Here is a 13,183-nt window from a genome sequence, read left to right as displayed (position 1 = left end):
ACGCTAAGATACGTCGCATGTCTACTTCAAAATCGTTCATTTTAACTTATTGTAGAGATGTCTTCTTTTTGCAAACATGGGGAAGTGTAAAATCAATGAGAATTGGCTGTCCAACCAACATTATTTTCAAGGCCTTGTACGAGGCCCGGTGTTCTTTGTGCAGGACATTTTCAAAAAACAACTTTGCTTCAATAATTGATTTTCAATTTTGGTCGATTGTCGAGCTGTTCTTACATTTAATTATACAATGTTATTATAAAGTCTAGAATTGAACTTGCCTTAAGCTGTAGTTTTGGGAGGTCTGACTACAGAATAAAAATCAATACTGTATATGACTGCGAACCGAGCCGCTGAGTCAATCACTCAATGTTTGTTTGTAGAAACTAGCAGAAGTCGAGGCTGGTCTGATAAATACATTCAAATTATACTTGATCTAAACCAAAGTGCGGTTTGGGGGTCACATGCTGCCCTTAGACTGTATTTATGCGGCCCTAGTGAGTAAAACTATACAACCAATCATATTTCTGACAATACTTTATCACTTTATTTTTACCATTTATCTTAAGAAGCATTAAATGCCTATTATAGTTCTTTGTTTTAGAACCATCTTCTCCTTTTTATATAGTTTATTACCCCTTAAAAATTTACATTTTCTCCCCAAATCATAAGAAACATTACACAAAATAATAATAAGATTTTTGATATATCTAATTTGAAATAGCATTGATGTGTGACTGTTTCAGGTGCTGGATGATCCTGCTGAAGACAACCTGCACATGGGTAAGAACCGTTTATTCTTCACCCTCATTTTGAATTCGTTTTCTGGCCTCTGGCTGTTGGCACATTAGCCAACATCAGATGTGGCTCTGACTGATTCATTATTCAGCTTGTCCCCCAGCCTCACCTACAGGCTCACATTAATAAGAACAAGTTCACTTTAGGCCTCCATCAATCAGTTTTTCTGAGCGTAAAACCATCTGACTGCTGGCATCGGTTCTAATGCCTCTTTCTTTCCTTTAGTGTTCGAGCTGATGCGTAAAGGGTGAGTAGAGAAAATGTTTTTTCTTTGGAAAATATTATCCGCTCACTATATCCGTCCTCCTTTCACAACTCCATTGATTCCTCCCCCCTCCATCCATCCCTGCCTCGGTCCTCCACCATGTTCTCCCTCATTACTGCTCACAGACACAGTGACGGTACTTGCTGCCTCGTGGATTTTAAAGCGATCCATAACTGCGCTGAGTTTTCACAGCTATTAGGTGTTGCAGTCAACTGTGAAAATGTTCAAAGGCTTTATGCTGGAACTGATTCTCCCTGAACTACTATGAGCTGTGGAATATAAATCATCATCTCCATAATTTAGGAGACTTTTGTCTTTATAATTTCAACATAGAATGGTGCTTCCAGCTGTTTCATTCCAGCTGTCTGTTACACAACTTCCCAAAGTCACCTTCCATGTCTCATTCCTCGTGTCCATCCCTGCTGCAAGTTAAAATCTGAATATATTTGATAATTAATTATCTTGGCCACAATGTTTGAAAGCTAAATAAGTAGAAATAAATGTTTTTAATTTTTCTTTTTATGAATTAAAAAAATAATAAATAATTAAAGTATCTAAAAGAGAAGATAAAAAGTAAGGATGCATTTCCTGTAGTTATGTTATTAGTATGGGTTTCTTTGACCTTAAAACCAAATTAATATCGGCTTTTCGATCTGTTCCAGTTTGTGATCAACTGGCTCTTCTTAATCACTCCATCTCCATCTAAAAATATCCACCATCCAGTAATATCGCTCACATCTTCCACTGCTTCACTGTACTCCGCCTGGCTTGTTTACGTTTGTGGTTCAATTATTATGCCACAAAACGGTACAGATGTTTAAATAAACTGACGACAACCAAAAATCGCACTGGTCTACCTCAGCCAACCTTTTTTGCACTACAGATGAGTTTAATGTCAGATTTATAGTCACTGCACCAACCAGCAGATAGAAACATTAAAACGAAACCATGTAGAGTTTGTGTTTCATTAAGTTTCAGTCATGGTACATGCATACATAAACCACGTTTTACTTTTTGAAAAAAATAAAAGTAGCTAATGGATTGGTAATAGGACATTACTTCAGAGAAAACACAATCTTTAATCCTTTCTCTGCGTCTCGGTAGCAATTGCCCACCAGTCCCCGGATCATGTGTTTGGGAAATCTGTCTTCATGTCTTCATCTCAATGTTATTCATGGTATTTTATGGAACCCATCTAAACACAGTTATTCTTCTTTCTAAAAACTCATCGCTGCTGTTGTCAACTATCCCGCTATTATGATCATCGTAGGATTTAGTGAACAACAAATTTGATTTAATTGATAAAGGTGATCTTGGAGTGTATTTAATCAGCCATTTCCCTTCCCAAAGTGAAATTTAGCAATCTTGCATATAAGTAAGTAAGTAAATTATATTTGTAGAGGGCTTTTCCAGACCAGGGTCACAAAGCGCTTAAACAATCAAAACAAAACTCAATAAAATATATACTTAAAATATAAAGATAACACAGAGAACAACACAGGAGTCTCAGAAAATCATGGAAAATGGCAACTAATATGAAAACCCGACTCCTGACTTATTCACATGTTGACAATGTTGATTTCTTCCTCTCCAACATGCAATGCATGCATCCAAGTCATTCATCATGTCGTTGCTCCGGTTTGAAATGAATTCAAATGAGTTCTCCCCTGTCTGAAGTCTCGCAGAACGAGAAAAAACGAGAAAACCGTGCTCATTATGATGTAATAATAGGCTCTGATCCTCCTGCACCAGCTTTTGTTGCGCCGCCTCGCTGCTATCTGTTAGCCACTTACACAACAGACTCTTCAAGATGGCTCACAAAGCGTGTTTTTATGGTTGCAAAAATGCTGGTCTCTACACCGACTCAACCAAGGAAGATGCAATAAGCTAGTAATTAGAGTTTTTTTGGTTTTAAACGATACTTTGAGGACTACAACAAGTCTCTGTTCGACGCTGGATTCACCGAAAGACTGCTTGTGAAACGACTGCTTTTCCGAGTCTCTACATGGACCAAATGAGGAAACATTACCCGTTACAATAGTAAGTGAAGCGCAATGTAGTAATGTCGGCAAAGTTTGGTGTAGTATTCATTTATACTGACTACAACAATATTTACCAAGCGGTTAAACACTAAACCTGCATGTTCAGTGTGACACAAAATCCTCTTTATTTAACAGTTGTTGTTGAGATGTGTACTTTAAGCAGCAAACCCTATTTTTATGATGTTAGCAGAGTTCAGCTGTTGTTGAGACAACCAGAAGACAACTTCCAGTCACTTATTTCAAGAGCTCACGTTACTATAGTTGTACTAGTTAATTTTATTTCACATTTACTGTACAGCCTATTAGAAAGTATAAGAAACAGATGCTGATGGTAATGTGAGAGACAAGTTAAGGAAAAATACAAAATAGAAAAGTACACTGTAGAAAAAATAAAAAGTCATGGCACAGATATATATTACAAAAATCTAAGATCTAAATTATTGAGGGTAAAAATATGTTTAATTCAGGTGTGTTGGTGAGAATATGCTGCAAAAAGGTGTGTGTTATGTGTGTTAGTGCATCAGTTGTATTTGTATTAATGGCCATTTTTTTTTCCTCCAAATTTCAGATTGTAAACACAACACAGGCTTCAGTTAAGTGCAAAAGTGTTGGTACACACAGCGAGCTAGACTCAGAGCTTTTGCTTCGTTCCACACCAATGAGGGGTAATTTGGACCGACCAGTGTTCAGATCAGCAAAGAGAACACGCCTGGAGATGCTGACGGACGAAGATCAAAGACGAGACTCTAGCTCTTTCTCTGTGCAACACGAGTCGATGTATGATCCTCAGTATACGTTGACAGAGCCATCCCAACTGAGGTAAGACATTTCAAGTGCCATGAATCTGGTATGGTGTGTGTATATATATTCAATATTTTATGTTTTCTTTTATGGCAGTGGCGTGGAGACTCACAAAGACAGTACAACAGTGAGTGCTTGAGAGCGCTCTTTCATCTTTTCTTTAACTCCTGTCCTGTGTGTCAGAAGACTACAAAGTTGACCAAACATTTGTGCAGTTCAAACAACTTTGTCAAGAATGTCAGCACTTCAGGAAGTGTCAGAGACACCTTTGGGCAACATCATGACTTCTGCAGCAATTTATTTTACTGGTACATCATACATCCAGCTAGAAAAGGTTATTCTATTCTATTATGACATTCAATCATAAACTTCAACACTTCTCTCATGTAATAAAAGCTGACCTTGAGATCTCCGAGTACAATTCTTTACGAGAACATGCTCTACACCAACTGGAACCTGCCATTGTCCATAAGTGGAATTCAGAGCAACGAACTCGAGCCTCAACTCGAGAGGGTACAGCAGGTACAGGGTGATTTTTCTCAAGTACAAGAAAGGTCAAGGAACTGTCGAGGCTGTTGTAAGTACCATTTCGGTCCGCCCTGTCGTTTTGTTCGGCCCTACATGTGATGAAGTAGCTCATTGGCTGAAACTGTTTTACTAATAACTGAGGTGTTCATTATCAGGACTGCAGACAGGTAGAACGACTAACATTTTTTCAAGAAGAAAAACTAGTTATTTGGTAATCTCGTGCCTGGACCGAGATGACGGGGTGGAAATGGTACTTACAAATGAAAGAAGCACCAACTTGAATAAACCTAATGGAACAAAAAGACAAGTTGATATTAAAATAAAGTTTTTTCAACTGAATCAAAATGATTATCTTTTCTTTTTATAGTTCCTGATACTGATGAGCTGATAAAACCTGTGTTTCAAGCAGAGTTGAAACGGATCAACATCCCAGATTCCCTAAGTGCAAACCTTGAAAGGTTGTCCGAGGAGGAGCTTGTTGCCAGACATGTGTCTTGATATGAAGGAGAGGCAGGAGGAACTCAAAAGACTAACGCGACTGGTGGGGACATACCTGGGTCTCCAACAAATGACGTTCACTAGAATTCCTACATTTCCCAAAAGTATGAATAAAGAGTTTTTTGTCAACTTGTCTGACCTACATGCAGCTTCTACTTTCTTCTAATAAAATGTTACTTTCATGTGTCTTGTTGAAGAATCAGGTACCGGGTAAAAAAGAAAAATACATTTAATTACACCACATCCAATGTATGTTTTCATTTTAGAAGAAGTAACAAGTAATGTTAAAATCAGCCCTAAATATGGCATACATATTTTGTAGTGTGTAAGAATTCAGACACGCTGGTTCAAATCCCAGGTCTTCTGTGATACACTTTACCTGATGAATCCACATCAGGACCTAGAATAAAAAAGGTTAGAGCATGTAACACAGATTTTATACTGCAATAGCAGGATTAACTTGGCTAATAAATGATGTTGAATTCACTTGACTATACTGAGATACATGTATATCAACTTACTATTTATTATCATAATTTTACAGTTGGGTATTTGAGTGGCAGCAGCTAAACTAAATTCTCCCAACTTTGAAGAGTTCAAACTTAACTTTGATATAACATTTGGCTTTAGTCACTCACTTTATTTATTTCTCTGCAGCATATGTACTGGGTGTTGGTTTCCATCATGATGCAATTCCCACACAAGCGCCTCAAAAATGATAAACATGTTGACCCAATTCACAGTATTTGATATATTGACCTCAGGTACTAACATAGAATGTGCCATGTTTGATCTATTTTGTTTGGGTCTGTGAAGGCAGCAGTCAGTAAAGGTGTGGTCTAGTCACTTTGACTCCTGACTAATCACCGCAGAGTGGGCGTGGTTACTTGCGCGAAACTGACTTTTCAGTGGGCAGAGCTTAATCAGATTTTATAATGTAAATATCTTTATTAGAAGAGAGTTTTGTGCAAAAAGACACTTAAGTCAACACATTAGGTGCCCTTTAGGGAAATGAAGTGACCTGATTGTGAGTGAACTTGGAGTGAACACAAAAGATCAAACTTCTATCTTAGCTGACAGATTCTGTGAATCTAGGAGGAGTTTATTTTCTTTACACGTGCATTTATTTTCTTTTATTTATTGTGTCCTATTGGAAACACCCTCTTCCTCTTTTAATAAGGATTGACCAGTAACTTGGCAGATCATTTGATCAAGTGCAGAGGTCAATGGCGCAAGGGCACCCTACTTGCATTTTAGATTTCATTTTTTAAAATAAAAAATGATAGATATTTATCATGATGTGTTTGCATTGTGGTTCTTTCAAAGGATGTCAAAGGCATGTGTGTGAAATGTAAACATTCTACAAGTGACACTACATAAGATTATTTTCTGGTTCCCTGGTGTTCTAAAAGTGTAAATGTTGTGAAAATTCACACTGACACAGGCCTCATGCACATTTGTTTACAAAATGAGTTTAAGTCTGTAGGTGCTAATATTAAATGACAGATGATTCAGCGCTGTGGTGGTCACATGAGTGACCGCGGGACGCCCAGGCGGTTATGTAGTTAAGAGCATCCTTAAATAATGTGTAGTGAGTTTTACTGACTTATGATGTTAAAAAAATAAAGCAATTATTACTGAAAATATGAAGTTAAAATGTAATAATTCTTGGTCTAAATGTACACAGTGTTGCTCTAAGACTTATTGCTGGTCCTGCTTGATTTCTTTGTGAATGTATCTCACTTACATTTCAATTCACATCTTCCATGTATGCAGGGATGACGTGACATTTATTTGAACACTTTTGTTCTCATTAAACTTAAGTTAAGGGATTTTTTAACCTTTTCTACTTTACTGAAGGTCAAATATATTTGACCTTTTTTCAACCGTTAAACATGTTTGATTGTGATGGTAGAATGCTGGCTTTAGTATGAATGTCTGGGATCATCTAATTTGGATTCTCACATGCACCTGGTTGTAACTATGTGACGGGGCATCACGGATTTGGTGTAAGATGACAGGACAAGTGGCTCCTTGTTGTTATGAACACTTCACTAATGGATTTTTTCAAATGTTCCTTTTGTCTCCTCAGGCCTGTGATGGAAGTGCCGACAGAGAATCCCATGTCAGAGGAGCAGGCCCGGCTGTACTTCAGAGACATCCTGCTGGGTATTGAGTACTGTGAGTGTCACCTGCTGCTTTGCAAATGTGTATTTTAATCAGAGGAACCTTTGCATAATGTCGCTTCAATTTGATTCTGAAGCAAATACTCTCCAGTGTTTGTGTAGTTTAAAGGTCTTTAGTGCTTGATTGTCCACCTGAGAGTGGTTGGATTCAGGATGAATTTAGTTTGAAGAAGGAAAAGGCAGAATCTCATTAAAAGCTGTTTTTTCAAGTCATATGAAAAGGATGTTTTTCAGTAGGGCTGCAAGAAGCAGCAGCAGAGTGGACTTGGAAAATAAAGGACTTCTAACCTTTATGCTTAGTGAACCAACAAGACTACAGCGGAGGACTAAATGGAGAAGCTGAGCTGTGCATTTTTAAATTCAAACGCCATCTAGAAATCACTTGGCTTGCTGAGGCTCCGACCTTGAATGTGGAGTTCAAGTAGATTGTGTACTTAAAATTAAAAATGACAAACAGAGGTTACACGACTTCCATTTGCCCCTTTTACAAAACCTATTTTTAACAAGTGAAAAGTAAAGTGGTTTACATTATTTATCTTGTTTGACCTGACAGTATTTTTTGGTTTTCTGCTTTTTAATTCAGGTTTTATTGGAGTTACAACAGATGATGAAAAAAAAGGTCATTTAGGCTTCATCCTGCTTTTCAATATATAGTCATGTTAATAATAATTTTAGCTAGTTGTGTCTTATAATTTTGGTGGATTTGAGTCTCTGGTACAGCCAAAGCTGCTTTAATATTTTTTTTCATGATTGTATATTTTGAATTAAAACAAACCAAATGTAAATACAGTAACAAAAAAAATACATGGGACAATACAATCTCTCTCTTGCCACTATTCAATAAAATACACTAGGACAGTGGTTTATTTCCCTTTTTTAGTTTTGTTTTCAGTTACATGTGAATTAAAAAACCAACAACCTATAAATAATAACAAATGTAAGGGCATTCAAAGATTATATCCGTGCAGATAAAGAAATATTAGAGACGTTTTACGAAGAAACAACTCAACGTAGTGTTTTGTTCATGCAGCCACTGATACTTGTAAAACAAAGTGTGTCACAGTTTTAGTTTTTCTCTTATTTGCATTGTTTTAATCCTCAGTGCACTATCAGAAGATCGTCCACCGGGACATTAAGCCATCGAATCTCCTACTGGGCGATGACGGCCATGTCAAGATTGCAGATTTCGGGGTCAGCAACCAGTTTGAAGGCAATGACGCCCTCCTGTCCAGCACTGCAGGCACTCCGGCCTTCATGGCCCCAGAGACGCTCTCAGACCAGAGGAAGAGTTTCAGTGGGAAGGTACTTTTCAGACTTTTGATAAAACATTTTCAAGTGAAAAATTATTTTGGATTAAGAGAGGAAGTTATTTCGTGTTCAGTCAGATGATCCTGTCTCCTCTGGTGTTACATGCTCATTTTACGAAACCGTTTTTGTTTCCTAAAGCTATCAAACTGCAATCATCCACAAACTAAATCACCAACCAGGTGTGAGAAGGATGTTCGTGCTGTGATTTGGAGCTGTGTTGCAGGTGTCGCCTCTTACTTTAGAGTTGTTTTATGTTCTTTAAAGCTTGATTACTTTGTCTTAGGTGTTTTACATTTTTCTTGCTTCATTCAAATATAATGGTGGTCTTTCATCTTTAGACACAATATATAAATCAATAAGTTGTTTATCTGAGGGGAAAATGTGATCATAAATTTTGTTATATGTTTTATGTCATTCATTGTTCACATGTTTATTTTTAAATTATATTTAAAAAATAGTTAATGAGGTACATTTATTACATTGGTTATCAGTCAGCTACTTGGTTGGGTTGGGTTTCTTCCACATTACAAAAGCAGTGTTTAATTGATGACTCTGAAGTGTTGAAAGTGTGTTGGTGTGTGTTTCTGTCTGTGCCTCGAGATGGTTCGGCACATTCTAGAGCACCTCTCACCAAGTGGTTAAGACTCTACCGCCCCATGCTGCTGGAATACTGCAGTAAATGTATTGCCTTTTTGGGATATTTTGGGAAATGCTTTTTTTGTGTATTATTCTCTTTTTTACTTCCATAATTGATATTTTTATATTTGGACGAGGTGGAGATAGTTGACAACTAAAAGTACCCCGGCATGTGGCTGGACAGTAAACTGGGCTGGTCCTGCAACACAGACCATGTGTATAAGAAAGTTCAGAGTAGACTGTACCTTCTGAGGAGGCTTCGATCATTTAACATCTACAGGAAGCTCCTCTGCATGTTCTACCAGTCTGTGGTGGCTAGTGTCCGGTTCTATGCTGTGGTGTGTTGGGGTGGGAATGTGTCCAAGAGGAGTGTCAACAGGTTGATCGGGAGGGCTGGCTCTGTGGTTGGCATGAAGCTGGACTCACTGGTGACAGTTGCTGAGAGGAGATCATTGAACAAACTACTGTCCATCATGGACACGTCCTCTCAACACTGTCATCAGTGAGCAGAGAAGCAGAATGAGTGCACGAATGCTCCTTCCCAGGTGCAAAAAAAATAGACTCAAGGACTCATTCATTCCTCGGGCTATTAAATTGTACAATTTTCGGTGGCAGGAGTGGAGTGAATGTATCTGAATGTTCTGTTCTATGTTAGTCTTTGTATGCTTTGTGTTTGGTGTTTTTCTTTGATCTATGTTCTTTATCTTTAGATTTAGATTGTATCATCTTGTTCTTTCTCTTTATGTTCTTATTTTCTTATTCTTATTTTATTTTGATTATTTTTTATGATAAATTGCTGTATTTTCTGTGGCTATTGGAAAAAAACAATTTCAATAAAGTTTTACCTTACCTTACCTTACCTTACCTAACATATATTTTGTTGGAATATAGAGTAGACTCTTTCTTCTTGTGTTTCAGGAAACTTTTGTCATAGTTCTATATTCTCATTGAAGAACAGATCAAACTCTGCAGCAGACTTTCATTCATCTTTCTTTGAATGTATGAAATCATCAAACTCTGCTGCAGTCGATGATTAGAGTGATTCTTGTGGGGAACTCTGGAGTCTAAATAATAAAATAATGGCTCTGATCTTGTAGTGTGTATTCATCGATGCATTCATCTCGATCTTGTTTTTGTGGCAGGCGCTGGATGTTTGGGCCATGGGAGTCACGCTGTACTGTTTTGTATTTGGAAAGGCAAGTTGAATGATACTTTTCCGAAGGACACAAACCTTGTTTACACTCATGCTGCGTTCTCTGTTTTCTCTTGTGCTTCACTGATTTAATGTTCCTTCCTTGTGTTTTTTTTTACATCTCCCCTGCACCACCTGCAGTGCCCCTTTATTGACGACTACATATTGGCTTTGCACAATAAAATCCGGAGCAAGCCTGTGGATTTCCCCGAACAGTAAGTGCATCTCCTTCATCCTCCTCCAGCCTTGATTAAAAGAGACAGCAGCAGCCGAGCACAGATGCGGTCACTGTGTACGCTGTTCCCTGCCTGTGCCTCTCCATTTTTTTCTCCCTCTCCAATGGCTTCTGCAGATTTATGAATTGCTTGTTAGAGCAGCCGGCACGCGGTAAATGTCACCTGCGTGTGATCAAAACAAGCTCAGGCCTCCTCACGGTCAATGAAAATATGGGTCTTGTTGATTGAAAAATGCCTTGTTGCAGTTTCCCCTGGCGGTGTCAAATGGAATTGCAGACATCTGTATGCTTTTAGGAAGCTACGTCTGTCGTCCATCAAACCAGCCCACACTAATGGAAATTTACAAAATCAATAACTCCCATACGCACGATTTCCACAGAGTGTGTGTCACTGAACCCCAATCTTCCCCACCCCCATACATTACTTGCATATATATATATATCTCAAATAAATGAAGTCATTAGTAGCTACATATGTGCCTTCATACATATACATTGAATCTGTTTCATCATGAGAAATAAAACATGATTCAAATAGATTCAAGAATAGTGTTTAATCATGATTAATTGAAGTGAATTTAAAGAGATGAATCTCATCACTTTGGCGTCTGACTTTCTTGTAATCGTCAGACCAAAGATCAGCGAAGAGCTGAAGACTCTCCTCCTGCAGATGCTGGATAAAAACCCAGATGTCAGGATCACGCTTCCTGAGATAAAGGTAAGTCTGAAGCCCAGATTTCAAACTCATTTTAGTGCGACGACATATAAGGGGTTTTCTTAAAGGGCAGGACGTGACATGTCGGCTTCCCTCTGGAGAAGCCTAGTCAACTGGTGAGGCTGCAGGGCATGATAACGTTCCCTGCTGTGTTCCTGTGACACGAAGTGTTAGCGATGCACGCTACATTTATGTACAGTTTGACACGAAACAAATAAAAAAATTGAGAAAGGGAATTTAATTACCGTTTATTTAAAATGCAACAGGAACATATATAGTCATTGTCAGTGATTTTCACTTATTTATTACTTGTTTTATTCTTTCAAGTGGTCGCTTTTTCATTAAACCCAACTCATTCTGCTTGTTATTTTACTAATAAATCTTAAATAGTTACTTTACTTTTGCATCATTTTTTTTATTGGGAATAGTGGGAGTCTTAAGACACGTTTAATCGATACATTATTGATTTATTCAATTTGGTTTTCAATACATTTGGCTATTTAAACTTAATTTTTTACTGTCTATGTTAAGTGAGTAATAAAATTGAGCATTTTGAGCATAAATGGTAGCTTATTATAGTATATATATAGTATTGCTATTTTTTTTTAAAACAGGACATTTTCCATTGAGATTAAAACCTTTTTAAGTCTTGGCCCTAGAGGTAGTAAGCAAAATCCATTTTTCTCACTAAAATTTGCTTCATCTCAATGCAGAGCCATATAAGTTACTATATTAGCCACAGTGCAACAACATGCTGCTAAGCTAATTCAAACAATCAAACTGATCGATGTGATCGATTCTGTTCCGCCTCGTAGCAGGCTCTCATCTGCGCACATGTGTTGGAGTAGTTGACTCATTTATTGAGGATTATTTGAATCATTAATTTTGTTCCAGTTGGATCCTTGGGTGACCAGAGGAGGGACAGACCCGCTGCCTCTGGAGGAGGAGCACTGCTCGGTGGTGGAGGTGACCGAGGAGGACATCCAGAACTCGGTCAAGTTTGTTCCCCGTCTCTCAGCTGTGGTGAGATTCACTTTGGTTTTTTTTCACTGTACACACAGTTATTATTTAGCATCTTCTGTGTGTTCCAGATTTTGGTGAAAGCCATGCTCAGAAAGCGTTCCTTCAGCAACCCGTTCGAGTGTCCCAGCAGGAGGGAGGAGCGCTCCATGTCAGCGCCGGGCAGCCTCCACATGTAAGACCTTCACAGACATCAGCGGGTTCATGGAGCCGACGCTCTTTGTTTCCATAGCACCATCGCTCATCCTTTTGTCGCTCCAGCATAGATCTCTTTGTGCGTCTGTCTGGAGAGTGGAAGGATGGAGGGAGAATTAATCGGAGCTTCTGAAGGGCTCTCTGGCCTTGTTTTTACCTCTGCTGCTACAGCGGAGAGGCGGAATGTTTAATCATAAACTCTACTGAAGCCTCAGAATATGAAATGCTAGTTGTAGTTTTTATTAAACAAATTAAATGTATGTATTAGTTACATTTTAGGTCTTTTATTTTTACTTGTATTCCTCTTCATTCCACGTCTGTCCTTCCACTTGTTTGGATCACTTCATGAGCAAAAAAAGGAGTTCAGCTCCTGAGATCCCACTCACCTGTGACCTCTCGTCTTCTCTCCCAATCCGCTGCAGGGACTTGTGGCCTCTGCGGCCCTCTTTAAAACTCCACCCCTCACTCAGGTAATGCCACACCGTCTGCCCCGCCAACACCACCAGCATCATCATCATTGTTATAATCATCATAATCATCGTCGTCATTATCATCATCATCATCATCGTCATCATCGTCATCATCATCGTCATCATCGTCATCGTCATCATTATCATCGTCATCATTATCATCATCGTCATCTTCATCGTCATCATCATCATCATCATCACTATCATCATCATCATTGTCATCATCATCATTATCATCGTCATCATCATCGTCATCATCGTCATCATCTTCGTCATTTTCATCGTCGTCGTCGTCGT

At 38.4% G+C, this 13,183-nt stretch overlaps 1 protein-coding gene and 1 long non-coding RNA gene across 2 annotated transcripts in view; both read left to right on the top strand.

Moving 5' to 3' along the window:
* The window catches only part of camkk1a (calcium/calmodulin-dependent protein kinase kinase 1, alpha a), a 43,379-nt gene that overhangs the window by 27,588 nt on the left and 2,608 nt on the right, over positions 1-13,183 (top strand). The window contains exons 7-16 of the mRNA XM_087807727.1: positions 744-780; positions 1,021-1,042; positions 7,022-7,110; positions 8,218-8,417; positions 10,202-10,255; positions 10,393-10,466; positions 11,117-11,204; positions 12,096-12,224; positions 12,293-12,396; positions 12,839-12,886. Of these exons, the coding sequence (XP_087663853.1) occupies positions 744-780; positions 1,021-1,042; positions 7,022-7,110; positions 8,218-8,417; positions 10,202-10,255; positions 10,393-10,466; positions 11,117-11,204; positions 12,096-12,224; positions 12,293-12,396; positions 12,839-12,886 (845 nt within the window). The remainder of the gene's footprint in view (positions 1-743; positions 781-1,020; positions 1,043-7,021; positions 7,111-8,217; positions 8,418-10,201; positions 10,256-10,392; positions 10,467-11,116; positions 11,205-12,095; positions 12,225-12,292; positions 12,397-12,838; positions 12,887-13,183) is intronic.
* Positions 1,112-5,045, top strand: LOC148066494 (uncharacterized). The gene is made up of 3 exons (XR_015713330.1): positions 1,112-3,921; positions 4,000-4,030; positions 4,799-5,045. It is a non-coding gene; the product is annotated as an uncharacterized LOC148066494 (long non-coding RNA).

The sequence above is a fragment of the Callionymus lyra genome, chromosome 14 (genome assembly GCF_982586985.1).
Source record: "Callionymus lyra chromosome 14, fCalLyr1.hap1.1, whole genome shotgun sequence".
NCBI lineage: Eukaryota > Metazoa > Chordata > Actinopteri > Syngnathiformes > Callionymidae > Callionymus > Callionymus lyra.
The sequence above is the reverse complement of the archived record's forward strand: the minus strand, read 5'-3'. Positions and strand labels throughout refer to the sequence as shown.